A 27756-nucleotide genomic window follows, 5' to 3' on the forward strand; every position below is an offset into this window, starting at 1 on the left:
TAAAAAAGAATGATCCTGAAGGAAGCATAAGACATCATGATTACAAACAGAATCCATCTAAATCTGGTAACAATGACAAAGGCATATAAGCAAATAATCTCAACAACACACAAGCCATCCTAGAAAAAATGATACCCACCCCAATACAAAATTTCAAGATAAATACTGTTCTATTTTGTCGTTGAGTGCATCCCACAATTGATATGCAAATCATTCATCCATTCAGCATGGTATAAAATCGAGACTTCGATCAACTTCACTAGAAATGAATGTATCACAAATCAGATGGTATTCATCTATTGCTGCTCTCATCGCCTACGCATGCCCCGACCTCGGCCTGGGAAACCACCACCACGTCCTCGGCCAGCCATTGCATTTGCAGCTCCTTCACCTTGAGCACTTTCAGACTGCATGCAAAAGTTGCTTCCATAAATTACTCTATCAAGATACCAGAAGATTATACATAATACAAGTTTGAAACAGTAAACTCACACTCACCTTCGGATTTTTAATTGTTTCATCCACACTGAGAATAAGACAAGCAGCTTCTGTGGCAGCATTGATCGCATTTACCTGCAATATTCCAGATTCTACATAATTAAGAGTTGAATATCCTGAAAGCTATCATCGAATTTTTCGCTGTCTAAAACATATACCAAGTTCAAGGACTCTGATCAGTAACAACTCAATAATTGAATAATATATACCTTTACAACTGCAGGTTCCCACACAAAGTTTGCAAGAGAATCAGCTATACCACCTGTATTTATATCCACACCATAAGGTGCACCCTCACCTGATAACAAATAAAAGCACAGGTTAAGACCACTCATTTTAAACATCACTGATATCATAACCTGATCTTTGTAAATAAATATACCAGAAGGGAGTGCATGCTTCTGTCTGAGCTTATTTAGCACGTCTGTCGCATCAAACCCAGCATTGTCACAAAGTTGACGTGGAATAACCTGAAAATGACAATATGCAATAAAAAGAAATTGAATAGAACAACTTGAAATCTAAATTTAAATCCCTAATGTACATACCATAATCATAACAACACTTACCTCAAGGGCTTTTGCATAGGAGTTGATAAATAGCTGCGACTTCCCTGCTATGGTTCGTGCATGCTGTCTCAAATATCTACTGATTTCCATCTGCAAGCACTCAAGCATATATCCGCAAAATTCAATGGGTTATCTGTCCCTGTTTAAGTAATAATGCTTGCATGATTTATTTTCATCCATCCATTGGAGCATAGTAGACAAATTAGAGTAACAGTTGAAACTATATTATTTATTTTTGTAAGGGGCATACATCAATAGCACCACCACCAGCTACAACAGTTGAGTTCTTCAAAGCTCTTCGAACTATCATGATGGCATCATGCAAGCTTCTTTCTGCTTCTTCAATGAACTGACAGACATATAAACATTAGATTGATTGTTTACCTTCACCTGATATATCAAATTATTATAATAATATTTCAATGCTAAATAGGAGATCCTACAATAGTTTTCCCATATTAAAAAGGTCAGATGGGCAGTACCTGATCTGCCCCACCACGTAAAACTATAGTTGCAGTCAGGCCAGATGGGCACCCACTGAATACATTGAATCTCTCATTTCCCACTTGCTTCTCTTCAAAAAGTTCACAGGTTCCAAGCACCTACAGAACAAGCCAGATTAGCAGAAAAAGTCCACCTTCTAACACTCTAACTAGTTATTGCATTTTACAATAGCATCAAACCTCGGGAACAATATTGTTCACAGAAGTTTGCACTGATCCCCCCGTGGCAGCAACAACACGTTGTAGATCCTCCTCTGTTACACGGCCAGCACAGAACACATCTCGATCGGCAAAGTACTGCACAAATAAACATAATTTTCTTTTATATTCCGCCAAAATACGTATCTGTTGAAAAAATAATCTAAAAATATTCTGAGCCAACAATAAAGCAATTCATTCATAGACATACTTGAGTTGCCAAATCACCAATTGCCAATCGAGACAATATAATTTTCGCCCCACTTTTCACACATTTATCCAATTTATCATATATAATATTCCATTCTGCATCTACAATTGATTGATATTTTGTTGGATCTGACAACCTGTGAAACAGAGGAGCTCCCAGTTACAAAACAAGCTTTCAAAACATACATATCTAACTATTATAGAATTTAGGCATGATCAATATAAATAGCCATATGTTGTTTTAATATACAAAGACCAAATTGCTCAGTTAGAGACTTACCTAACTTCTGCGTTTTCTTTTTCTGATTTAAGCTCCAACTCAACATTCAATAGAAGAAGTTTAGGATGCAAAAATTTCTTTGGTTGTTGTTCAAAACCAGCATATGAAAATGTCTTTTTAAAAGCAACACCTTTAACTAAAAATGAGTCACGCATGTTACCTCCCTGTACCTGCAAAATATAGTACACTCCAAGATTTGTAAATGCATGAAAATCATCTAGAGATTAAGCATTGCTGTATACCTAGTAAGAAACACCAATAATTAAATGATTGATTAACTGAACAAAAATATTGATATCGGCTGTGCATTAATTCCATCTTGACAAGGCAAATTGAATCCCACTGTCAAGAGTTAAGTTTAATGGTTTGCTGGCCTTAGTGCAGTGATTTGTTGCATTCTGGCTAAGCATGATTTTTACCGAAGGGAAGAATTATACAAAACTCAAATCTCTAAGAAGAATGATTGGCAATGAGGCTGAAATCCCTGTTAAAGAATAACATGAATGAATTTTGATCTGCAGTAATAATTGTAAACATGGTTAAAGTCATTATTAGAGTTATCAAGCTTTCCTTGGTCGAATACAAATAGAAAAATGCTTCTGAAAAGCCTGCAATACAAAAAAAATTACATGTAAAAAAAATTATCACAAGCTTTCCAAAAGCAATTTTCAATAAATAATATTCACAAACTTGTCTCATGGACTTTCCAGAAGCTTTTTTTTATAGAAAATGCTTGTGGAACTGCAAATAATTATTTTTAATATTTTTCTATATAGGAAAATGCCTCTAGAAAGCCTGCAATAAATGATTTTTAAATCAAAAAAACCTTGTGTTTAAGAAAAGCATTTTTTTATATGCTTACTCCCTTCAGTAAAAAAAGAATTAGAGGGAAAGGGTTAGAGGGAAAATGCTTACTCCTTCCATCTGCTTGTGTTTAAGAGAAGCATTTTTTTATATGTTTAAGAAAAGCATATAAAGAATAACATGAATGAATTTTGATCTGCAGTGATAATTGTAAACATGGTTAAAGTCATTATTAGAGTTATCAAGCTTCCCTTGGTCAAATACAAATAGAAAAATGCTTCTGAAAAGCCTGCAATACAAAAAAATTATCACAAGCTTTCCAAAAGCAATTTTCAATAAATAATATTCACAAACTTGTCTCAAGGACTTTCCAGAAGCTTTTTTTATAGAAAATGCTTGTGGAAAGCCTGCAATAAATTATTCAAGAATTAGAGGGAAAGGGTTAGAGGGAAGATTGATTAGGGAAAATGCTTACTCCTTCCATCTGCTTGTGTTTAAGAGAAGCATTTTTTAATATGTTTACTCCCTTTACATTCTCTTTGCAGTGGGGGGGAGCTGGTGAAAACAGGGAGACAGAAGCAGATGGAAGGATGCTGAGTACGAAGAGCACTGTTAGAGAAAATCATCTTACAAGTTTGCCAAAAGCCTCCATGGAATCAATAAATAAAATCGATTTAACTGTCTACACTGATCACTAGTGTCTTCTTTTAGTTATTCATTTATTTGTTGCAAGAATAGTACTGAATCTGAAAGAACTCAAAGAGGAAGAAACACATTTAAAAATGACAATAGATCTACAGGAATGGAGTTTAACTTGCAGACATAAACAAGACGCAATACAGCAATAAAAGACAGACAAAAATTTCTTAGTGAATCTCCAAATCCTAAAAAGACTTCATATTTTAAAATATAAAGCTCCTTTCATCAGTTTGCAAAGAATCATATGGTTCTTGACCAAGAGATTATATCAACATAGATCAACAGATTAAAAGCTTGCCTTGTTGAGTTTTTGGCAAATCTTGCCGAGCTTTGCCTAGTACTCCCAAACTTGCCGAGTTAATGATTTTATGTATTTTTTTAATTTGCCACGATGCTGAGTCGATCAAAATTGGGACAGCCAAGTTTACACCCGACTCCAAATTTTCAAACTATGCATAGATCACCATGTGCCTGGGTGTTGCTGTCAAATGAAGCTAATGATTTGCCTGGCTATCACAAATTGCAGATTGAATCCTTCAAACATCTTTCAACTGTTTTATAAAGCTTTCTATAGTGGTTAGAAAGTTTGGAATGATGAAATTTATACCCAAAATTGAATTCACTTCCCCATTCTATGAAAGAATTTTTCCCGATGTCTTCAAACTTAAAAACAAATTAAACTGATTTCTCAAATACAATATACAAATTGACAAATAGGATAGTTGTTGGTAAACAGAATTGTTGCTGCGATATTTCATTGAAAATAGCCCGACTTGCCCAACAGGCAGCGACAAAGCTTATAACAGTTGGAGAGATCATCATTGAAATAACCATCTTCCTCTGTATTTGAGAGGACCAGCTCCCTTGTTGCTAGTTCTAGTACAGAGGCAAATGCAAGTACAGGGTTCTGCTATTCCAATATGACAAAAAAAAGTCCTTGCGTGTAGTACAATTGGGTATGACTTTTGTGTGTGTGTGTGTGCATGCGCGCACCTGTGTGTGCAAAGAGAGTTTATTGCAAATACATTTGATATATCATATAATATTATACTTTATAATATGATGACATTTGAATCTTTCATAGTATGGTATTTATCATTGATCAATGATATTGTGATAAACATAAAGATAATTGTCAAAGTTATCAATTTTGGTTTCCACTCCCAGATCACCAAATTGTAATCAGGTTTCTTATGTGACAAGAGATCCCAACTAGTGGGGGCTAGGAGTGGAGACCCCAATGGGGTTGAGGGGCAGCACACCTCACGCAGGTCAGGGGGCAATGTCCCCAACAGGGTCAAAGGGCAGCCCAAATTAAGGCCTTTGAAACCACACAAACTGTCAAGGCACACGCCATTTTCACAATTTTATCACTTAGTGGCAAAATTAGGCACATGATCAAAGGGGTCCTTCCACCTCTGGGAGAAACACAGATACCACAACCAATTACACCCAAGCTGCATACAATTATACTATGAATCACCTTTATGATGCAGATGAACAAGTTGCAACTCTTACCATAAAAGATCCAAATCCTACATGCAACATTGTTACACGTCGTATCAAGATTATTATTCGAGTAGCACCACAAGGAATGACACCCCCCCCCCCAAACAATATAATCTTGTAGAGCAATTGAATAAAATGCCAACCCTCGTCTCCATATTAGAGATTTTATGCTTATCCCCCTCACATAAAAAAACTTGGACCAAGCTCTCCAATAAGTGTCTGTCCCCACCAACCTCAACACAGATCAGTTTAAAGCCATGGTTGGTAGTCTGAAGTCATCACCATGTCTCACTTTCATCGAAAGTGACAACACATCCTTCCAACAACCCCATAATGCATCCCTTCATATTGAAGGATTTGTAAACCAACATAGAATCAACTGAGTCTTGATTGACAATGGAGCCGGCTTAAACATATGCACCTTGCAATTGGTCACAACATTGGGTTATGCAGTAGAATCAGTGGATGTCAACAAAAATATAACCATTAAAGCATATGATGATGCAGAACATTCTTCCAGAGGAGCTATTGTATTACCCATTACAGTTGGGCCAGTGGTGAAGCATAGAGTCTGCCAAGTTCTAGATCTTCCTTTGCCATATAATCTCTTTCTAGGAAGACCTTGGATACATGCCATGCAAGCCGTTCCATCTACCTATCACCAATGTATCAAGTTTCCACATAATGGGGTAGAAATTACTTTTTGGCCATTTTTGTTTATTAAAAAGATTTTTACTTTTTTTTTGTTTGGACCACCCTTGGGTTTTCCCAAGACATTGGGTAACCCAAGGCCACTCCCGTTGTAAGACCCTTACCTGCACCCATTCAGTATGGGACCGGGACCCCAAAAAGGCACACCTGATAACTTAGACTAAACTGAAATAAAGAAAAGGAAATCCAGGTAAGGTAAACAAGGGGCCGATAACACAATCTTCCCAAAAGATAATGAATAAATTTGAAAAAAAACTACAACAAAGGTTTGAATGAGGAAATGCTAATTAACATAAGAAAGAAACATTCACCTAGGCTTTCCAAATTCATAGATCTAAAAACACCAAATATTACATCCACCATTGCATTAAGATTTGTTTCATCCACCAGATTGAAATATCCCTGGCCAATCTATAACAGATTTTCTTTTGCTTCCAAGGCCTCTACTTTTAACATACACTCAAATTGAATAATAGATCACGACTAAATTATATATAAATCAATCACAGATTTAAACCAAATGATGACACAGAATTCGAGAGCCAATGGCTTTGATTTATTATCAAGGAATACAACTTTTCAGGTACAAACTGACTTACAATGTCTCATTGATTTCCGTTCAGCATAATGCTTCTACTGGCGATGGGTGGATCAATGGCTGAATACATATAGAACGATTTCTTGGCGTTGCGAGTCGCCAACTTATCCTCTCACAATTTCGACCAGTTTCTGATATGCAAATACCTCTGTCCCAAGCTGCACCCAATAGGTCAAGAACTCAAGGAATGTATGGAACCATACTAACCCGACCCAAAGGGAAACGAAGCCAGAGATGGTGCATTCTTAATGATTGGATACTTGCTATGAGAGCCACGATAAAGTCGACAGATGCGCAGGACAGTTTGCATGTCGCCTTAATCAATAGTCTGCCCGAAAGAAGAGATTATGCGATTGCCTTTTAGAAGTATTGTTATTTTGCCACACCAACAATAATGTATCCCGCAACCATGGTATTCTTCTCCACAACAAAGGTGAGAGCTCGCGATTCCAACCATGATCCTTATTTCCACATTACAACATCATGTGATATCGAGAGATAAATGCCTTAAGTGATTTCGATAATCTCCCTCCAAAGGAAATCACCCCAAAGTCCTCACGTTAGGAAGATAAATGAAATGATAGCCAATATCGTGATTATTAATTCACCCAAGCAGACAGACAACCAGCTTGATATTAATATAAAAGGTCTCTTATTTTATTTTAATCCAAGAAATTCACCAGATGAGATAATGTTGAGCCTCAATACTTGTAGATCTCTTATCACTGCATAACCCTTATTACTGCAAATTTGTCTCCACAGGAGACTTCACAAATTTAGCCCTGATGTAGACTCCGTCGTGAATCCACCCTTGTTTTCATCCAGCCCTTCTGTACTCCTGAAGGTTTTCATCTCCAAAAATATAAACCATTTTATCAAATCCAAAGCATGCCTTACTTCCTCCCTCCAGTCACCTTATAAAGAACTCCAAGAAGCTACTAGAATATTAGGTCGACCCCATTTTAATCCAAGAAATTCACCAGATGAGATAATGTTGAGTGTCGATACTTGTAGATATCTTTGTTGAAATATGTAGCTAGAATAGGATTCTAGTTTAAGTTATTCATGTAATTGGGCTGGGCCCCATTGTAACTTATAATAATAGGGCAGGCCCTATTTGAGTGTTCATCTAATGTATTATGTAATTGTTATGGTACAAGACCTATCAAATATGTAGCTTGTAATTAGACCTTGACCTATATAATTGTAACGTGTAAACCTCTTGGCATAATGTATGCAAGCCAACTTAGGGTTATTGAAGGCATGTGTCACCTATATCTACAAGGTGATTTGAAGACAAACAATCATCTAACACAAGCGATGTATGTCTGCCAAAAACAGCGAATTTCCTACTAAACTATCAGCAATTCTTCAAGAAGTCAGTGAACACATTCTGGAGATCAGCGAACACAGTCTGAAGGTCAGCGATCATGATTGAAGGTCTGCAATCACAGTCTGAGCTATATTGAGTCAACTTGCTGAGCGAATTCATTTAAGGAGGGCAAATTTATAGAGCGAAGTATTTTCAGACTATTGTGCTTCAAGTTTGTTGAAGATCTGCCCTATATGTGATTGAGGTTCAGTCATGTTCTGATCCGAATCCAAGATTCAGATAAGTTAGTTTGTTTATGCCCTAGGTGGGGAATTTGTACTTGCACATCTTTTGATATTAACATAATCAGAGCTGAATCTTGTTGCTGGGTTTTTCCTCCAGGAGGGAGGTTTTCCCAGGGTACTGCTGTGTTGTTCTTGTGTTGTTTTGTGCCATAATGTGTTGCATTTTCAGTTTCTGTTATTTACTTTAAATCTGATTACTAAAGACAACAATCTTCACTGTATAAATCTTATTACTGCATATTTATCTCCACAAGAGACTTTACAAATATAGCGCTAATGTAGACTCTGTCATGAATCCACCCTTTTGGAAGAACTAGGTTTTCGTCCAGCCCTTCTGCACTCCTGAAGATTTTCGTCTCCAAAATATAAACCGTTTTATCAAATCCAAAGCATGCCTTCCTTACTTCCTTACTTCCTCCCTCCAATCACCTTATAAAGAACTCCAAGAAGCTACTAGAATATTAGACAGATCACATTTGGAGAACTTTATTTAATTAATAATATTTTATTAATTTATTATTATTTAATTAAATTAATTAATATTAAATCATCATTTGAATATATCTTTTATTTTATTTTTGACAACTTAATAAAAATCAATTTAATTAATTGTCACTGAAAAATCAGGGACATTACAAAAATGACAACAGTTTAGAAAGTGGCTACAAACTGAACGTAAGAAAAATCTACAGCATATAGAAACAATACACAAATTCATAATCCAACAATATTATTCTTTATTGAAAATCACAAGGGAAGAGCTCAAATTCTTTTCAACTTCTACACAAATGTCTAAGAATGAAAATCTCCAAACAAAAAATTGTTGTCGGTTTACAATGCATATTATTATGTGTTGATAATATTGGTTAGTTGACTATGTATTAATTGTTAGTCAACTTCAGGTAGTTATAAGTGTCAAATTGTCAATCGTTGTGTTCCTCTCGGCAACCATCGATTGTGTATCAACAAGGAAATTAGTATGATGAATGATCTAGTCAGATTGACTTTCTTGGCTGACCATATCTAGTATTCTTTTGCAATAAATTCATATGCAAATAAAGATATATTTTACTCTAGCATCTAGTATGCATTGTCATCTCTATCATTAATTCATGTATTCATTTTATCACCACTCCAAACTGGCTCAAGAGCAGGAGCGATGACAAGGGCACTCTAGAAGTGGTTAAGGAGTGCCCTAGTCACCCCGAGTTCCCTATGGGTATGCAAAAACAGCTCAAGAGCGAAAGCGACAACAGGAGTGCTTAGGGAGCATCCTAAACGAAACCCGAGTTCCCTACACACATACCCACAGGAAACCCAAGCCAAACAGGGCACTATCAAGGGCTCTCAATCACTCCCAAACATTCCAAAACAGAAATCAACTCCCAGCACAGTGGAAGGTGAAGCATCAAGGTTTGTTGATACAATTTATTCCTATTAATGTCCAGGACAAAAACTGGCCATGCATATAAGAAAAAGTAAATGAAATTTGTCATTGTGGATTTTCTACAGTCTCAATTTGAGCTCCCACCACCATACAAAATAAAAATCGTAAACTTTATAAATATCTAAGGTGTGAATTCATCCCCATGAGTTTGGAGTGCATTCTAGGAGCACGTTAGTGAATGTATACAGCATATAGTATAAATGTTTCGAAGGGGGGAAACAAGCATAGAGGTCAATGATAGAAATGTTTCTTCACAAGGTTTTATAACTCTTTTTAATTATACTTCAGAGCAATCTCTATTTTCATGGAGAGGCAACAATAGTATATGGGGATCATATGTGTTAGGGTACCATTAAGCTAATCATTAAAATAGTACAAGGAAATTTTAAGGCATAGTTAAATTTGAAAATAGCAGCATATGAAGAATACAGAATTCATAGTTATTTTGTAAAAAACAACACAACACTTTAATAGACACTACTAAAATACAACAAACGCAAGGCGAGGAAAGGAGCAAAATAGGGGTAAAAGAAAGGCAAATCTGAACTCAAGGCTTCACGTTGATGTAGAGACAATGCAAATTGAGGTCGAAACTCATCCAACAAACAAAGAGGAAAATGGCAAAGATAACCAAGAACACAAGGACTTATATAACCTCATAACAACACCACTAATTTGGATGTCAAAATTATATGTTATATAACCTCATAACAACACCACTAATTTGGATGTCAAAATTATATGTTATATAACCTCATAACAACACCACTTCTTTACAATTCTGTATATTTTTTTTTAAAATTGCATGTATATACAGCCGTAGCCAAACGTCCTGTACCCAAGAAAAAAAATTTGTCATGCTGACATACCAAAACTGTGTACCCGTACAAGAACTGGCAACTTAGTTTTATCAGATAGAGCAGTAAGCCAAAATCACCCCTTACAATCTAGCCTTGTATATATAGGTTTTCATCTGTAACTGTTTCTTGAAAGTAGTTTATAATGTAATAACATTTTGAAAGATCATTATTTTTAGAACTTTTAAGTTATACACAGTCAATCTATAACTTAAATTACAATATCCTTTATAAAAAAAGAAAACAAGAACAAAGTTTCAGCTTATTGATTTGAGTTTTGAGAACTTAAAAGTTAGCTAACTGTGATTGATCAGATGCTGTGATTGATCAGATGACAATCCACCTTCAAAATATTTGAATTTCTTGACTGTGGGTGCAATCAGAACCTAGAACAATGGTGCTGAACAATCTCAGCTTCCTGGTCACCAAAGCTTTGAGTACCTCTTTCATCTGCTCAAGAAATGTTGAAACATCTCTGAAGCAGCCAATCAGGGCAAATGACATTGACGCCAGCTTCTGCATTGAATGATACAAGATCTACTAATGGGAAACTATCATGGGCACATATAAAGTTTACACTATGTTGTGATTTTTTTTTCATTCTTGCCACAAATGTGACTATCACAAGACATTTGGGCAAATGCCCCTGCAAGTCTACTAGTACCCTTGGTAAACCAGTGTGCTGTGTCTTGATACCACCTATTTCATTTTGGCCAGATACACAATGTGGAAGGTTTCCTACTTGATAAATGCATGGTTAGAACATGTTCCATGAGCTTGAGCTATGCAAACCAATTGATTAGAGATCATAGGTTCCTACTTTCTAGTTCTAGATTCTTCAATTTATCTTTTATTTCATTTGCAAATGTCTTTCCTCTCCTAACCAAACTTTTTCCAGTTCTGAGATACAACCATCTTTGGCAAGGACAACCTTCTGCAAACTCACTGACTCCATATACCTGGTCTCAAGCTCCTCTTTAAGGCATGTAATCATTGCCTCCAACTAGGACACTTTAATAGCAATTACAATGTTCTTCTGCCCTTTTCATTGATCCAAAACCTGATAATAACTGTATTTATCTGAGTTACCTGATTAGCAGACACTAATATTATCTGAAAAATCTAATTTTCCTCTTGCAAAGTTTCCAAACTGCTTCACTTTTGCAATACATGGACGCCTTAGATTTTGACAAATGATAATCAAACCATGTCACTGGCAAAAGAAGGTATTCTATCATCATTGGTAAGTTAAGATGAGATGCTAAGCCAAGCATTTTTTTGCACTTTTTTGATGACATTTTGCTAACGTAATTTGTCAAATAAAAGATGCTGCTGCTTCCATGTTCACATAGGGTGTCAAATAAAAGACGCTGCTGCTTCCATGTTCACATAGGCCATGCCTCTGAAACCTTTCCAATCCATTTTGTGGATATCCCACTATCATGGTGTTCCATAAGATCTTTTTTTTGTGTGTACATGTGCACCAGAGCAGCCGCAATTACAACATCTGACAGAATCCCTCCATATTTTACACTTTGATACATAATAACCAAATCCAACACTTCCATTTTTGCACAGGCATGCAGATATTTTCACGACTGTATTTGGGGAGTACAAAGTGTACACTATTAAGCAAATTTTGCAGACATATTTAGGGCAAAACCAGAAGAATTTATCATTTTATCATCTTGGCAGCAAATCGAAAAGTTTTTTAAAACTTTAAAATCCTGATAAAGAGAATTTCGGTGATTTAGAGGTTCGACAAACCATAAAACACCAACAAAAAAAGCATTTCAGTATCTTGGGAAGCTAGCTAACTTTCTGACTCACTCACAAAGAATACATTGCAGCCTTTTGAATAGAAAATGACCAACATGTAGTGTCGAAAATTGCATCCCCCCTTGTAAATTGACCTAGATCTTTGGTAACCACTTTGGTGCCCATTCCCCTAGCACTTGAGTAGGCTCATTCCAGCCCTTGCATCAGCCTTTTCCCTCTCAAAATGCTCAAGACCCCCCTTTTCAGCAGCTCCCTTGTGGCGTCAATCTTGTTAGCCACGTGTCTCCCTGGTCTCCTGCCATTTTCGAGTGTGATTCATTTGGACATTAGCGCACCGCGCGGACGTCCACGTGCCGCGCATTCATCCCACAACATCTTAACGTTCGAGTGACGGTTTTGAGCACAACTTTCCACTTGTCACTTGCGCATGTCGGTGGAAACGGCCCCAAATCTTTCAAACGGCTCGCCAACCCTCTTTTCCCTCCTCTTCTCTCTTTTAAATCTATCCTCTCTCTTCATTCAAGCTCTCTAGATTCTAGACACAATCTCTCTTATTCTTTGGGCTCTCACAGCTTTCTCTGGCTCTCTCTCGCTTGCTACAGCAGTCTCTATTTTGCTACAGCACTCTCAAGCCCTCACAGTATTATTTTGCAACTCTCTTGGCTTTCTCAAGCCTCTTTGGTAATATCCATCTATTTATCCTATCTTTGGGCATCTTAGGATTTATCACATCCCTCTTCTATCATTTATCGTTTTTCATTTATCATTTATCTTATCTTGCATTTATCTTTTATTCTATCAATCTATTTGGCTGTCTGTGGAGGTGGAAACACCAAAACAGAGATTTGACTGAGGCAAGTCCCCAAGCAGCCCCAAACATTTTTCCTTTCTGGTTTGTGTGCAGGTTGCATTAGAGAAGGTTTATTTGGCTGGGGACTTCATAGGGTGGACCTATTGTTTGTCTACTTTCTTCCCTTTTCTCTTATTTCACTTTATTTCCTAGTTGTTTATATTTTTATATTATCGTACTTCTTTCATTTATCTATACGACTATCAATCCCTTCTCTGTGTGGTTCTCTGTTTCTGTCCGTACAGGACTATAGCATGTCGCGTTGGAGTCCTAGTTCCTCGCGTTCGTCCTTGCCACAAAGAGCTACCGGAACTGTCTAGAAGGTGCGTCTGTCTTGTATTATCTTAGTTCTATATCTCGTATCCCCTGGCTCATCCTAAGCGCCAGTTTAAGTGAAGTAGCGGCTCATAGTTTGTTCTCTGAGATTCATCATCTTAGAGGTAACAAATTCCCACCTCTACACAACAAAGAAGAGTCATCATCTTAGAGGTAACAAATTCCCACCTCGGCATTTTGAAGGTTTTACCAACTATGGTACTGCAAACAACTTCTTACTTTTATAAACCTTCTTACATTTTCATAAAATATGCAAAAATATTATACCTTTCCAAGGCTGAAAATTTCTACAAATTAAGTGTTTTAATAAATTACACCATTTTAGCATATTTTTGAATGGAGTCATTTCAACAGCAACCTTTGACCACAAGCTATGAGTCAAACCAAACCTCCTTGGAAGCATAACCACTACAAACTAATCCACAAACATATGTTGAATTCCTGAGTGCCTTATGCTAGCAATTCCAACAATCGTACTCTATTGAAACCTATATCACCTTTGACAAAAACCTAATCAAGTGCAACATTTTAACACACAAATGATGAAATGGACAAACTATGACATCTTGGTGCAGATAACATGCAACACTTGAGGAGAACAGGTTTAAATACTAATAACTTAGGACTACAAATGCAAATTGACAACCACAATTTTACAAGTGATTTGTCATTTGAGGACAACTGGGATTAATTCTGAAGAAAACTAAAAAAAGCAGACATCTTAACACTTACAAGAGGGACAAGCTGACACAATAAAGGAATTTGATGCACAATGGCACATGCCAATTCAACGGTTATGAAAAGTTTAAAAATTGGCAAGGTCAAAAACAAGGCCAACAATAGTATACAATTAAACATCTTAGAAATATACATTAGACGCCTAACTAAGTAATGTGATGACTTATTGGAAAACTAAACTTCAACACAAAGGCCTTAATTTTAACAAAAAATCATTTAAAGGCATAATGTTATGTTAACCATAATTAAAGAGTGGCCGAATACCCAGCAAAACTCGCCAAACTAGTGAGTCTTTGAGCTGGCCAAGCCGAGTCAACCAAACTCCTGAGCAGAGTCTGGCAGAATCTTGGAGAGTACTCAGTGGAGTCTTGGACAGTACTCGGCCAATCCCTGCTCCAAGACTCCTGAGTCTTAGGCTCAGACTCCCAAGTCCTGAGCTCAGACTTTTTTGGTGCCTGAATATAACAGAAACAGCGACTGAAATTTCAAATTTTGAGAGGGTCAGATGACATGTGTAATGTTTGAATTAGCACAATTTATAGTCAAATTAGACTTTTATGTTCTCTGAATGCATTGATTTCTTTTTTTGTTTAATTATGACATTTTTTTTGCGGAGTTTTATGCCGAGTCTGTGCTGAGCCCCAAGTTTGAGTTTTCAACTATGATGTTAACAATTCTGGTTCAGATCTTGGTTTGGGTTCACGGATTCGGTTTGTGGATCTGACAAAAAATTATTGGGGGCTGGGCTCGTTTTGGGTTTGTAGATACAAAAGACATGTTAAAATCATTAACATATAATTATATATATTTACAGCAGAAAAAACATACATATTTCTTAATACTTATCATTTTTATATACAGAAATATTTATAAACCTTATAATAAAATTAAAATAGTATATAATAATTAATTAAAAAACATTTATATAATAATATAATAAGATAATAATAATAATATTATAAATGTTACAATATACTAATATAATATATAATTATTAACAATTTAATATAAATGGAATAATAATATAATATTACAGTAATATAGATATCATATTATAATACACAACTATAATATTATATAGAAAGATCAATCATATAATATTATTGAAATAATAATATAAACTAATAGATATATAAAAACTATATTTTTTTTTTTAAATTTATTATCAATAATTTTGAGGGCTTAGGAGTTCATTAATCGGTAAATCAATATTCCCACCTCTGCTTTTGAAATCAGAAATTTGTGAGTCTATAAATATGTGTTTGTGTTTGTCAACAACAAAGACTTCGCAGATCTCCAATGCCACAAACCTTTAAACACGCTCACCAAAAAGGGGCTTATACAATATTATACAATCTTCAACAGATGCCTGCTACCCTCAGACCCTGAATCTGGTTCAAACTGAACTCAGATCACACAGCTTAGCCCACAGATCCAGTAACATAAGCATAAAGCATATTTACTTATTCCAAACAAATTTGATACAAGTTTGACTAAATTTGTCCAACTCAATACAAACTTGTCAATTCCTATACAGATTTTGCAAGAAATTTTTGAAAAATTAAGGGTTTCCAGAAAAATTGACTTCCAAAGGGAATCAAAATTTATGAACCTGGTAGCTATGTTAGGTCATTAGAAAATGGGAGAATTTAAATGACTAAATATTATCTTGCCTATGTGTTTTCCCTAGACTCTCTTTGTAATAGATTTTCAATATACCAATCCACATGTTAGTACTTTGTATTCTTCACCATACCTAAGTTTCCACTACTAGACACATATCTTGCAGTCTTTGGTAAAAATGACCAATTAAATCAGAAATAAAGACTGATGTTTTATCAAGATTCAACTATGTGGTTTTTGAGTCAAACCCATTGACTCATATTTTGTGAGTTTCCAATTAGCATGAATGATCCACTTAGCATTCACCGCATCTAGGAGATGCTCACAACCTATGTCGCAAGGTTCGCCGAACTTTCAGCTTCGAGTTCGAAATTCAGCAAACTTGTAAAAACTTAATAAAATTCGTTAAAATTTGCCTGCAATTTGTACTGAAAAAACTAGGCCTTTGGTTTTATTAAAACGTATTTTAAAAAGGAATTCTTTAAGGGTTTCTTGATAGCTCTTTCAATAAATAAGTAAATAACGACCCCCAACCTCAACAGAAGATATTACGAGTCCATTGAAGGTGTTTTCTGTCACTGCGGCTAGGGCACAATAGATTTGCCGCGGCTAGGGCAAAACAAATTTGCTGTGATCTGAAGGCATCCACATGACAGGGCGGAGGTCATCACTGCACAGAAATGGAAACGAAGGCTTTTCGCGTTGGAAGATTGGAAAATATATCGAGCCAAAGGGAAAAAATATATTTTAAAGTTTAAACAATGATTTTATATTTTATAATGACTATAGTTAAAAAATCATATTCTTTAATTTACGTATCAGTCATATGTTTTTTAAATAGAATAGAATATAGTATTTTTTATTTTGTTAAAGTTAAAATAAAAATTAATATATTTTTTATTTTATGTGTTTTAAAAATAAAGTTTGGTAATTTTAAATTGATTTTATGTTTTTTTAAAATAGATTCTAATAATTTATTTTGTTTTTTAAAGTTAAAAATTAAAAATGTATTTATATTAATATAATGGGTGCTGCCCCTCTGCAGCTATTTACCTATAAAAAAATAAAAATTAAAAATGTATTTTTTTATTTCTTAAAAAAATTAAATTTATATAAGGCAAATTTAATGTCAATTTTTTTTTTCGAATTTTTTACTTTGTCGTACTTCATTCGAATTTTATTGTTGCCGAAGTTGAACTCGAATTCGAATTCGAACCTTGTGACTTAGCTCACAACAGTGAAGTATCAAGACTTCTCGTGAGGTCACCCATCCCAATACTACTCCAACTCAAAGCATGCATAATCATGGAGTTTTACCCAAGATCAAGCCCACTTAGCTTGCTACCTATTAGAAATCCGATGGTTAAACAATGGTTCAGTTGGACTACTACTACAATGTATGGCAACCTAGGAAGTCCTGGTGGTTCACCCCTATGAGCATCACCTAGATACAGCGAGTGCTAAGTGGACCATTGATAATCATGAGAGCTAGATTCCACTGCTCGTGAAATATGTGTCAATGAGTTTGACTCAAGAACTACACAACTGAATCTTGTTTAAACACCAGAAATTGACACACTAAAATTCATCCTACTTGTCAGAAGTACGCATTTCACTCTAAGCTGTTCCATTTCAATCAATATATTCAATGATTCATCTTCAATATGTGCACTAAATATCATACATGGGAACATCATTCACAAGATACTTCTCTACAGATAGTGATTTCCCATATGTTAAGGTGCAAGCTTTAATAGTTAAAAAAAACATGAAGTGAATGTTAATTCTGAGGTACAATCAAATACCCTAGCTCTTCTGCTTGGTCCCAAAGTAGCAACAATCTTCCCATTCTTGATATACATACTCTTATTCATGTAATGCTAGTCACATTTTTTTCCAGAAAAAAAAAGAATTATCTAAATACCTTCTTAATGCCTATCATATTTAATCGATCTTCTTGACCAATTGAAATTACAGCATCAACAACCATCTTGGCGAAGAATTCCTTTTCTCCTCCAATGAGTTTAGATGAAAGTGTAGTAGCAGCACATTTCTCCAGAAGGCCTTTCTTTTCCTCAATACTTTTTCCTTCTATACTGATAGAAAACTCTTTAACTTTGTTAATAGCCTGCATGATATACCTTTTTTCATTAGAAATAGAGACCCATAACAATATATTCATTAGCAGCAAATTTGTGAGAGAATAGAAATAAGAAAGCATAGAACAATACAAACCAGATAAGCTGCTGTCCGATAACTCCGAATAAGGCTTTGAGGATGTACTCCCTCTTCTATAAAAGGCTTTGCCTCTTTAAGGAACTCTCCTGCCAGAAGTACAACGGTTGTAGTTCCATCACCAACCTGTTCATGACGAAATCATATAATCAACAATTTAACTTTACCAATATCAAGAACTAACTGTATCCAGAATTCTCATAAGCAATCAGCAACATATTCAACTCTGACCCAGAAAAGTGGATAATTGAAGAACTTATTGAATTTTAATATGCTTGTAATTTCGAAAAGATTCAAGACTATAAAACACAATATTCTTCTTTTCATCCATACAAAATAAATGTGGCCAAATGTGGCATTCGGCACCAAAAGACCAAAAAGAATCAGGGCTCTTGGTAACAGAGTATGGATTTGTGAAATATTAGAGCTACACAAGAAAAGAAGGCTACTTACTGTCCTTAAACCACAAACAATTATGATTTAAGACTTTAAGTTCATCACAGCAGATGAAACATGTTGGCAGTAAGATTTATCTTATTGTCACTTATATAAGTGGGAATCCAGTAGCAGTCATCTAGAAGGATCAGCAGCTTTCTAAAATGATCCCAACCATGTATGAAGAAAAAAATGGATAGCTCTACCAGCTTAATTTTGATGGTGCTTCCCACGGTAATCCTGGTCCAGCAAGTGCCATTTATGTGTCAAGAGATGCTTCAGGTGCTTTCTTGATTGGGGGTTCCCGCAATCTTGGCATCAAAACTAATAACAAGGCAGAGGGAGGGGCACTTCTAGCTGGGCTAATGCTGGTATATTCTAGAGGATATCATTATATTGCAGTGGAGGGTGATTCATTGATTTTTATAAATGCCTCAAAGAAGGCTCACTGCCCAATCTGTAAACTTTGCTCCCTCCAGAGGAAATCCTGATATGAATGAAGAAATTTGATTCAAGAGATTTGCCAGTGTTGAGCTATGTCATTGATGTCAATTCTGAGATTTGTTAATTTTATTGTCATCGACATCTATCTGATTAGCTGTCTATTCGTTGGAGCCGAGTTGACACTTATTTTCCAGTTTAGTGCTTGCCACTTGGTTGTCTGCAGCATTGGTTTTGTCTACATTTCAGTTTGCTCAAAGTGTTCTATGTCTGGCACATGGATTCATTTAGATTTCAGTTTTGTTCTATGCCTGGCACGACTATTGGTGTTTGACTCTGGCTTTGAGTTGTTAGGACAGACTCTTCTGACTCTTTCTGAGTCATCGTGGCAAGAGGAGTATGTAGTGTAACGTAAGAGCATCCTTCTGAGTCTCTTGGCGGTTTCTGGAAAATCGTTTGTTCCTTGTGCTGGCGTGGCTATCAGAGCTACGTGTTCTGACATTAGACTTCTGTTTGATGAATTTGGTGAGTTTCATGCTGCAGAGAAAGGGAGACGTTTTTCTGTACAGAGGATATCTCTGTGATGACAGAAGCTTTTTTTTCTCTTTGTTCGAATTTGATGTGTCTGTCTGAAAATGGCCATTTCCAGCGTATTCTTCTTGGAGAATTTTATCTAAGCTCCTGCAACTTTTTTAAAAAAACTACATCTGGCAAAGTTTTATGAGGTTCGATTTGGAATTAAGGGAGTTTTTAATTCAGTCCAAATGATTGTATGGTGATTTGATTTTGAGAAAGTCGAATATTGCATATTTGATGTACCGTTTGGATAGTTTTACAGTGCTGTTCATTTTGTGGCTTCAAATGATAATTTGTGTATCTTTAAGAAAGCCGTTTTTGTTTTCTTCTGCTGAGTTGGCAGCTGTGGTCAGTGTCTTCCAAAAAGGAGAAGCCGTTTTGTGCCGCTAAGTTTTTTTTTGAGCCAATATGCGTTTCTCTTCAAGAAGAACTCCTGACGTGTTATGCGCTTCTGAAAAACAATTAAAATTCTGTCTTTCTTTTATTGGGGGTGTTGTTTCTGATTTTGGTGGAGTCAACTTGTTTTGGAATCGTAAATCTTTTGTTTGGTGGTTGGTTGCTGAAGGATTCGAGAGGTTTTCTTTTACCGCTCATACGTTTCTTTGTCACATATTCTCTGCGTTGAATAATGAATTGATAGTGTGTGTGGTCGACGATTGAAAGAGTGTGATTAATATTCGAAAGAAATAGATGGTGTGTAGAGCATGTGTGGTTTTAAAAAAAAGGGAATTGAAATATAAAAATTCTGACTATGTGCTGTGGAAGGCGTTAAGTGTATGCTTTGTAGTTCACAAACAGTTTCTATGAAGGCTTCCAAATGTTAATTTCACAGTCACTTGAGGGCAGAAGGGTGTTGTAAAAGTTATGAGCACTGTACTGTATAATGTGTGCTGAGTTTTTAAGACAGCATGTCACTGTATCGAGATGTAAGAGTTTTACTCACTTCTGAGTAAGACATGGTGCTTGCTGTTTTGTTTGTATCTCTGTTTTTCTCTTTATGAAGTTGAGTTGGTGCTCATTGAGGTTGCAGCCTCTAATGTTCCGAGTAGGTGCTCTCTTAAGAGTATTAGCATAATATCTTCGTATAGTATATTTCTATTTTGATTAACGGTCAATATTGTATATTTTGTAGTTTTAGATTCTTTCTAATTCTTACGATTGTTTCATATTAGAAACATCATCTCTGTAATCTATAAATGATCTATTGATCATTCCTTTTAATTCAATCAGTTTTTACCAAATACTTTTGTATTATGGTATCAGAGCTTAGGCATTAAAAAAAATTCGAAAAGATTTTTATTCAAAAAAATTTTGAATCAATTTTCAGTTTTATGTCTGTGTCTGAGCCACGCAATTTACTTCGCGTCTGTTCTGCTTCCTGTTTGTTTTCCTCTGTGCAATCTCAGTTCACGCCGTCATTCATCTGCATTCACGCAAATTCGGCCTCTGAGATTTCATTTTGTAACCCGAGATATCTATCGCGATTTTTTTCTTTCGCGCGATCTGTGGTTTTGGTTTCATGACGACGTCATTCTTTGGCCGGATTAGTTCACGCAGTTCTTTTGGTGACGTGATTGGTGGCGATTCTCTGCTTTCAAGCCCACAATTTTTGTCTACACGATCTCGCGTTTTTGCACGCGTTTTTTTTCGCACGGCTTCTTGTTTTATCTTCCGGCAGTGGCTCATTTTTCCGGCCCTAGGGTTTTCAAAGAAACTCAGTGTTTTTTTCGGCGCCAAGAAATATCCTTTTTTCCTGTTTTGGGTTTGCAGCAGTGTCGCCTAGGGTTTTTTACGAACCCTCCATACTTTTATTAGCAGCCAAGGTTTTTGAAAATAATTCTCAAAAAACTGTCACCTAGGTTTTTCAAAATCTTTTCTGGGTACCTGTCAGATTTTTCTAGGTCCTCCAAAAATTTATACATTGAGATCCGTGTCGAAAATATTTTCAAATCTGCCTCAAAATCAGCACCTATTTTCTGCCTATGTTTTCTTGCACACGTCGCATTTACATGATTTCACGTGTCTTCTACCTCGATATTTGTGCCATTATTTGGTCAATCAGCTTTGACATCAGTTTTCAGCGATGGCATCTTTGACAAATATTCTGCTCGAGGGAAGCCACAAATTCAATGTTAGAAATTATAACACCTGGAATCAACGGATGCTCACAATTTTTGAGTATCGCGTTATTGATCAGTTGGTTCTTGGAAAGGCCACCCGTCCCACTGCAGCTGGCCCTGAACAGACAAAGTTTGATGAACAAAATCGTGAAGCAGTCATGCTCATCAAGCTCTCAGTGACCGACGATCAGCTTCCTCAAATACCTTCCGGCAAAACAGCTGCCGAGATATCGGAGCATCTCAAGACGCTGCATGAGATGTCTAATAAAGGAAGAGCCTTCTTTCTGAAAAATATGCTCTTAAGACTCTATTGTCATGGATGAGCACAAATCCCTTAAGGATCATCTCAATCGGATCAAGGAAATCTGTGACCAATTGGAAGCCATTGGCCAGAAAATGGAGGGGGACATGGTCGTGATAACTCTAAAGAGCTTACCAAAGTCCCACGAGCATTTGTCGAAACACTCAACATCACCTCAACTGATGTTGATCTAAAGTTCGCTAATCTCTGCACTAAACTTCTACAGCAGGATCGGTGGAAGCAGCAATTCGACAACGGCAATAGCTCATCCTCTTCAGAACAAGCATTCGTAGCTAAATCCTTTCAAAAGGATAAATGCAAATCACAATCTTCTCAGTCTTCTCAACAGAAACCCTCTGCTCCATCATCAGAAGGCTCGAAGAAGAAAAATGTTCAGTGCAATTACTGCCATAAGTTTGGTCATATGGATCTCGAGTGTCATAAACGCTTGGCTGCACAGGCTAATCAAAGTGGTTCGCAGCCAAAAGCAAACGTAGCAGAGCACACTAAGCAAAGCGAGTCTATCTTTTACGCCTTTATGGCTAAAAGACTTGCATACCATGTCAAATCCTCTGTCTGGTATGTTGATTTAGGTGCCTCTCGCCACTTCACGCATCGTCGAGATTGGTTCATTGATTTTCAGCCTTACTCAGATTCAGTTATCTTTGGAGGAGGGGAAGAGTACACAATTGTCGGAAAGGGCAATGTGCAAATTCAGTCTGGAGGGAGGAAATTAATTTTCCTCGATGTGTACTATGTTCCAGGAATGGAACTCAACCTTCTCTCAGTCAGTCAAATTCTGAGACATTCTTCTGGGCTCAACATGACCTTCAGTTCACATCAATCCAATATCATTGATCGGGAGACTCAGACAACTGTTGTTGTGGGTCTTGAGGATCATGGTCTTTTCAAACTAATTGACTCAGGTGATTCTTAGGAGCTTGCCATGGCAGCCAAGCGCTCCTTTGTTAGTACACTCCGGCATCAACGGTATGAGGTACTACAACTGGTCCATGTTGATATTTGTGGAACTATGGCTACTCCTTTTGTTACCCAGGTATTTTCTACTTTTTGTTGATGATTTTAGTAGAAAAATGTGGGTGTATTTTCTTCATCAGGAATCAGAAGTGCTTGTTGTGTTTCAAAGTTCAAAGCATTAGTAGAAAAAGAGTCTAGTAATCATATTATTACTCTTCAGTCTGATAATGGGGGAGAATTATGTTCTTCTGCCTTCTCCCATTTCTGTGAACAACATGGCATCAAGCGCCAACTCACTACACCTTACACCCCTCAACAAAATGGTGTCGTTGAGCGGAGAAACCGCACGATTGCCGAAATGGCCCGGTCTACGCTTGAACACAAGAGTGTTCCGAAGAAGTTTTGGGCTGAAGAAGTTAATACTGCAGTCTATCTTCTGAATCGGTCTCCTACCTGTATTAGGAAATCACAGGTATTGTACTGTATAAGTATTAAACTTATAATTTGGTAAATTGATCCCAGCAGTCGTATAGATAATAACATGAACCTACAATGAAACCCAAAACCCACAGGATGAGAAAACAAACCCAACAAGATGGGAGCACACTGTGAATACAGCTTAGCAGACCTAAAGGAGTTATATGCTATTTTGCAACTTTTCCCAATGACTGAAGCCTAATGACATATAGAGTGGACGGATCAATGAAGAAATTCATAAATTAAAAGGAGCACGTAAGACAGGTACATGAATGGGAATCCAGGACAGGATGTAAACAAGATAATTAAGTGCATGTACATGATAACATATGTGAAAAATTGCATAAACAAGGCCCTTGAAAACATAAAAAAAGGAAAACGTCTCTAACGTACAGTGTACCAACCCATATTATCTTCTAATGTACCAAGCATACATATATAATATGTATACTGACACAAAGAGAGAGAATTTTACATTTATTTTCTCAGTTCCTACAACTAGCACTGTTTGACAGCCAAAAAGTCCTGGTTCCAAAGTTTCTTCTGTCATTATGAGGAGATAGATAGCTGAAACAAGTACAACTGTCAAGTCCAATCTCACATTCTACAAATCAAACAGGAAACTGCTACAGTTCAACTCAAGCTGCAACTATTCAAGCAATTAGCATTCAAGAAATAGAACATATTAAATATTTATCTGTGTATGTTATATAACAATAATTTGCATAATTTTAGTAACCAAAACACCTCTAAAATATATGACGCATTGTTAGGGAATAGTAAATTACCTGTATAAAATAATGGCCATGTCACTGCAAACTTTTATGGATATAGATAGAACTAACAATAGAGGTGTACTATACTATACAGCATGGCCAGGATGCAACTTATACAACAAAATATAAAAAGTGTGCATATGCAAATACATATCACATAAAAATTCACAACATAAATGTTTTTACTAGAATATAAAATATTTAGGTATGAGATATATTTAGTGTTTAGAGTCTACCTACAACATGTAGGTGCTTTCTCTACTGATAAGTTTTTTCTGTCTTCTTCTCAACTATAGGCAAGGCAGTATAAAGCCACAACACATTTTTTCAGCCATGTCAAGGCCATACTCTAGAGTCTAGACATATGCCACCTGCATCCATACTGGAACATGGATACATAAAGTCATTTTTGGATGGGGGTGTTATGTCCAATAATCATTCCTTCAAAAATTCAATATTAACATTCAACTCAAAGATTGCACATCAATTCTGCAATAGCATCTAAGAGAAGACAATTAAGACTACCTGACTGCCAGAAGCCCTAACTTTTCTAGGCTCTCTTCTTCCACCAATGTAAGGATGTTGGTGGCAAGGAATAGGTGGAAATGGCTTTAATAATTTAATTCATATAAAGTATCCAACTTCACCTTCTCCAGTGTATTTTTGTTTGGCAGGTTTAAAGTTGCAGTTAGTTCGAACATGTTTAGCTTCTGCCTTCCTAGAGACAAAGAAAACATTAATGTCTGTTCAGAGATAGACTTAGGTCGATTTTCACTTTGCTGGTTACTTCTGTTTTTGAAGATTTTTCTCGTGTTTCAGCACTTTTGGTCACTTAAGCATACAGGATTTCTTCCACGTTTGAAGGTTTTCACGTTCATTCCAGCACCATTTACAGTGGTTTAACCATACCAGTAGCAACACAAACCCTGTAACAGGCAAGTGCTATAAAGTGCAGCCTTGGTCCACACAAATTAAAGAAGATATTCACAGTTTGGTAGCTCTGCACAATGGTATTGTGGTTGGATTGCAGTTTTATATTCTGTTGGCTAAAGCTTAATTGGAGATTATTTCAATTCCATTCTATTGGCCCCTGAGCCCTTTTCTGATAATAACTACTGATCCCTTTTTCTCTTGCAATAACTAAACGGTCCTTTGCATTGCTGCTATTTATTGTGGAATTCAGGTTTTGAAACTATAGATACGGCCTTATTGTCAAATATGGATTTCTTGTATGCTGGATTGATTGTTCCGACCTCACTTAATCTTAAGGGTTAGGTTTCTGCAAACAAGAATATACCTCTTGACCACAAAAACCCATATGTATAGTACCAGGCAAATAAAACTGCAGTGCTTTTCATTTCTACCTATGCAAATCTTTCTCTTCTGAATGCAACTGTTTCCATTTTTGCTTTAAGAATTTTTATTTTTTTTAAAGTCACAATAGCGCATGCACTGCCATATAATTTGCTGCTTTTACCAAATAGCACTAAACCAAAATATTAAAGCGATATGCGCTAAAAAAAATCTATATAAAAAGGTACGAAGTTAAATGCTATCAAAAGTCCAAATAGCCTATTCTAAGAGAACAACGACAACATTTTTCTTGTACAGAAATAAAAACAATTACAAACTTCTAACTTTGACGATATAATTTCATAACATACACATCAAAGAAGATTGAAGACATATGATTGTTGAAGATATAGCCGCAATAGAGATCATCAATGCAATGTTCCTTATTTATTTCTTCTGGTATCAATTCATTAGCTGCCGTTTTTTTCATGCCTTGTTTGCATTGGTGGCTGCATTGTTTGCATTACTCTTCATGTTGCTGCAGCTGTCGGTGAAGGTGATGTGGCTGTCAGTTCATGTGGCTGTCGGTGTATATGAGGCTGTCCGTGCAGATGTAACTGTCCGTGCCTTTCCCTCTCCCTTCGTGTGCCTCTTCACTGGAAATCCCGATATGTTATATTGATCATTCTTCCTTGTCACGTTTTCTCTTCTTCGGCAGTTTTGATAGATTCATGATCGGCTTCTCTCATTCATCAAAATAGTGTGATTGTGTCTGTCAGATCAAAGATATTATGTGCTCCTTCTGCATTCAGAGTTTTCAGTCATATGAAGGCTTTTAAATTGTATGTGAGATGTATCATCTGAGTTCTTTCTTATGATTGATTTGTAGAGAATCAAACACATTATTGTGATTGATAGTAATCAGAGACTATCATCAGTTGTATTCTTTTCTGAGATATAATAAAGTTCATTTTTGAGTGGGCTGGATTTTTCACCCTCATGTGGAGGGTTTTCCCAGGATAAGAGCTTGTGTATTTGTGTTCATTCTTTAATTTATGTCCTCAGTTTTCTATATTCTGGTTCAATATTTAACATGGTATCAGAGCCAGATCCAGGCTAGGAGCCCCAAGCACACGAAAGGTGTGGCTTAAGGGGGGGAGTTGGTGTTGGAAATAAGTCACACCTGGACCAACGATGGACTGGTCGAAGAGGGGCCAGTAGCTCAGTGGTAGAGCACTCCAGCAGCGTATGGAAGGTCCTAGATTCGAGTCCAAGCTGGTTCAGGTCTCAACAATGATAACGTTTACAGGATAAGGCAGAGACTTGAAAGTTGGAAGTCTGCTATGCCTTCCGGACCATAAAAAACACTGCATTCTTGTCGAAAGATTCTTCAAACCTTAGTCTCACATAACCTTATTCCTTTAACAAGTACAAAAAAAATTTTAAAAACCCCTTGAGCCATTTGCAAATTGCTTGAAGTTGAAGAATATGACATTGATCAGTTTACAGCATTCAACCACCACCTTCATAGATTCTAATGTTTTTTAATAGAACTCGAAGATAACCATAAAACCAGTGTGTGTTCACATACAAAGGTGTATCTGACAGCAACCAATGCCATTTTTTTCACTTATATGTTAGTTCACCCATTAAACAGCAAATTTGACCCCTGCTAGTCAACTATCAGATAAAATCCCACAAATTTTTAAAATCCTAAATAAAAATGTTTTTAGAATTAATTTACCTCTGAATCCTGAGATTTTGCAATGTCTACAAGGATTTTTGCAGCAGGGTGAACAATGTCAAGAAGCTTCATAATAGTTGCCCCGTCATTAGAAATGGTGATGGAGCCCCGATCATCGTGAATAAGTTTGTCCATGCCGCGAGGCCCCAGCGTCGTCCGCACCGTATCCACAACAGCCGTGCAAGCATTTATGTTGCTGATCAGCTGGGCTTTACCTTGAGATGTATCCGTTCCTTCCTTGAGCAAAATTATTTGTGGTTGCTGCGCATCCAGTTACACACATTTTAATGCCCTGTTTTTAGAATGTCACATAAACAAGTGGAAACTAAAGATACTTACCAGCATGGTCGCCATGGATGAACCGCAACGACTGTAGATTGAGTTTTTCTGAACAAAAAATATTAAAACCCTCCCGGATTGATTTGCTTTCACAAGAATTTATACGTGTATTCCGTGTCCAAGCCCAACGGACAAGGTGTCGAACTCAGGCAGAAAAGAAAAATATGGGGTTTAGGGCTTGCAAAAGAAAAAAGAGAGAAAAGGCAATTTGGTGG

At 36.4% G+C, this 27756-nt stretch overlaps 1 protein-coding gene across 1 annotated transcript; it reads right to left on the bottom strand.

Annotated features, from left to right (window-relative positions):
* LOC131046195 (T-complex protein 1 subunit eta) lies at positions 1-27756 on the bottom strand. Its single transcript, XM_057979871.2, has 14 exons — positions 27542-27756; positions 27203-27463; positions 18062-18187; positions 17751-17954; positions 2259-2428; positions 1980-2115; positions 1751-1867; positions 1550-1669; positions 1318-1416; positions 1068-1157; positions 881-968; positions 708-796; positions 499-573; positions 1-407 (listed from the first exon to the last, which is right to left on the bottom strand). Exons 1-14 carry the CDS (start codon positions 27554-27556, stop codon positions 309-311), a joined length of 1689 nt encoding a protein of 562 aa, XP_057835854.1. The 5' UTR covers positions 27557-27756; the 3' UTR covers positions 1-308.

Source organism: Cryptomeria japonica, chromosome 2 (assembly GCF_030272615.1).
Source record: "Cryptomeria japonica chromosome 2, Sugi_1.0, whole genome shotgun sequence".
Lineage (NCBI taxonomy): Eukaryota > Viridiplantae > Streptophyta > Pinopsida > Cupressales > Cupressaceae > Cryptomeria > Cryptomeria japonica.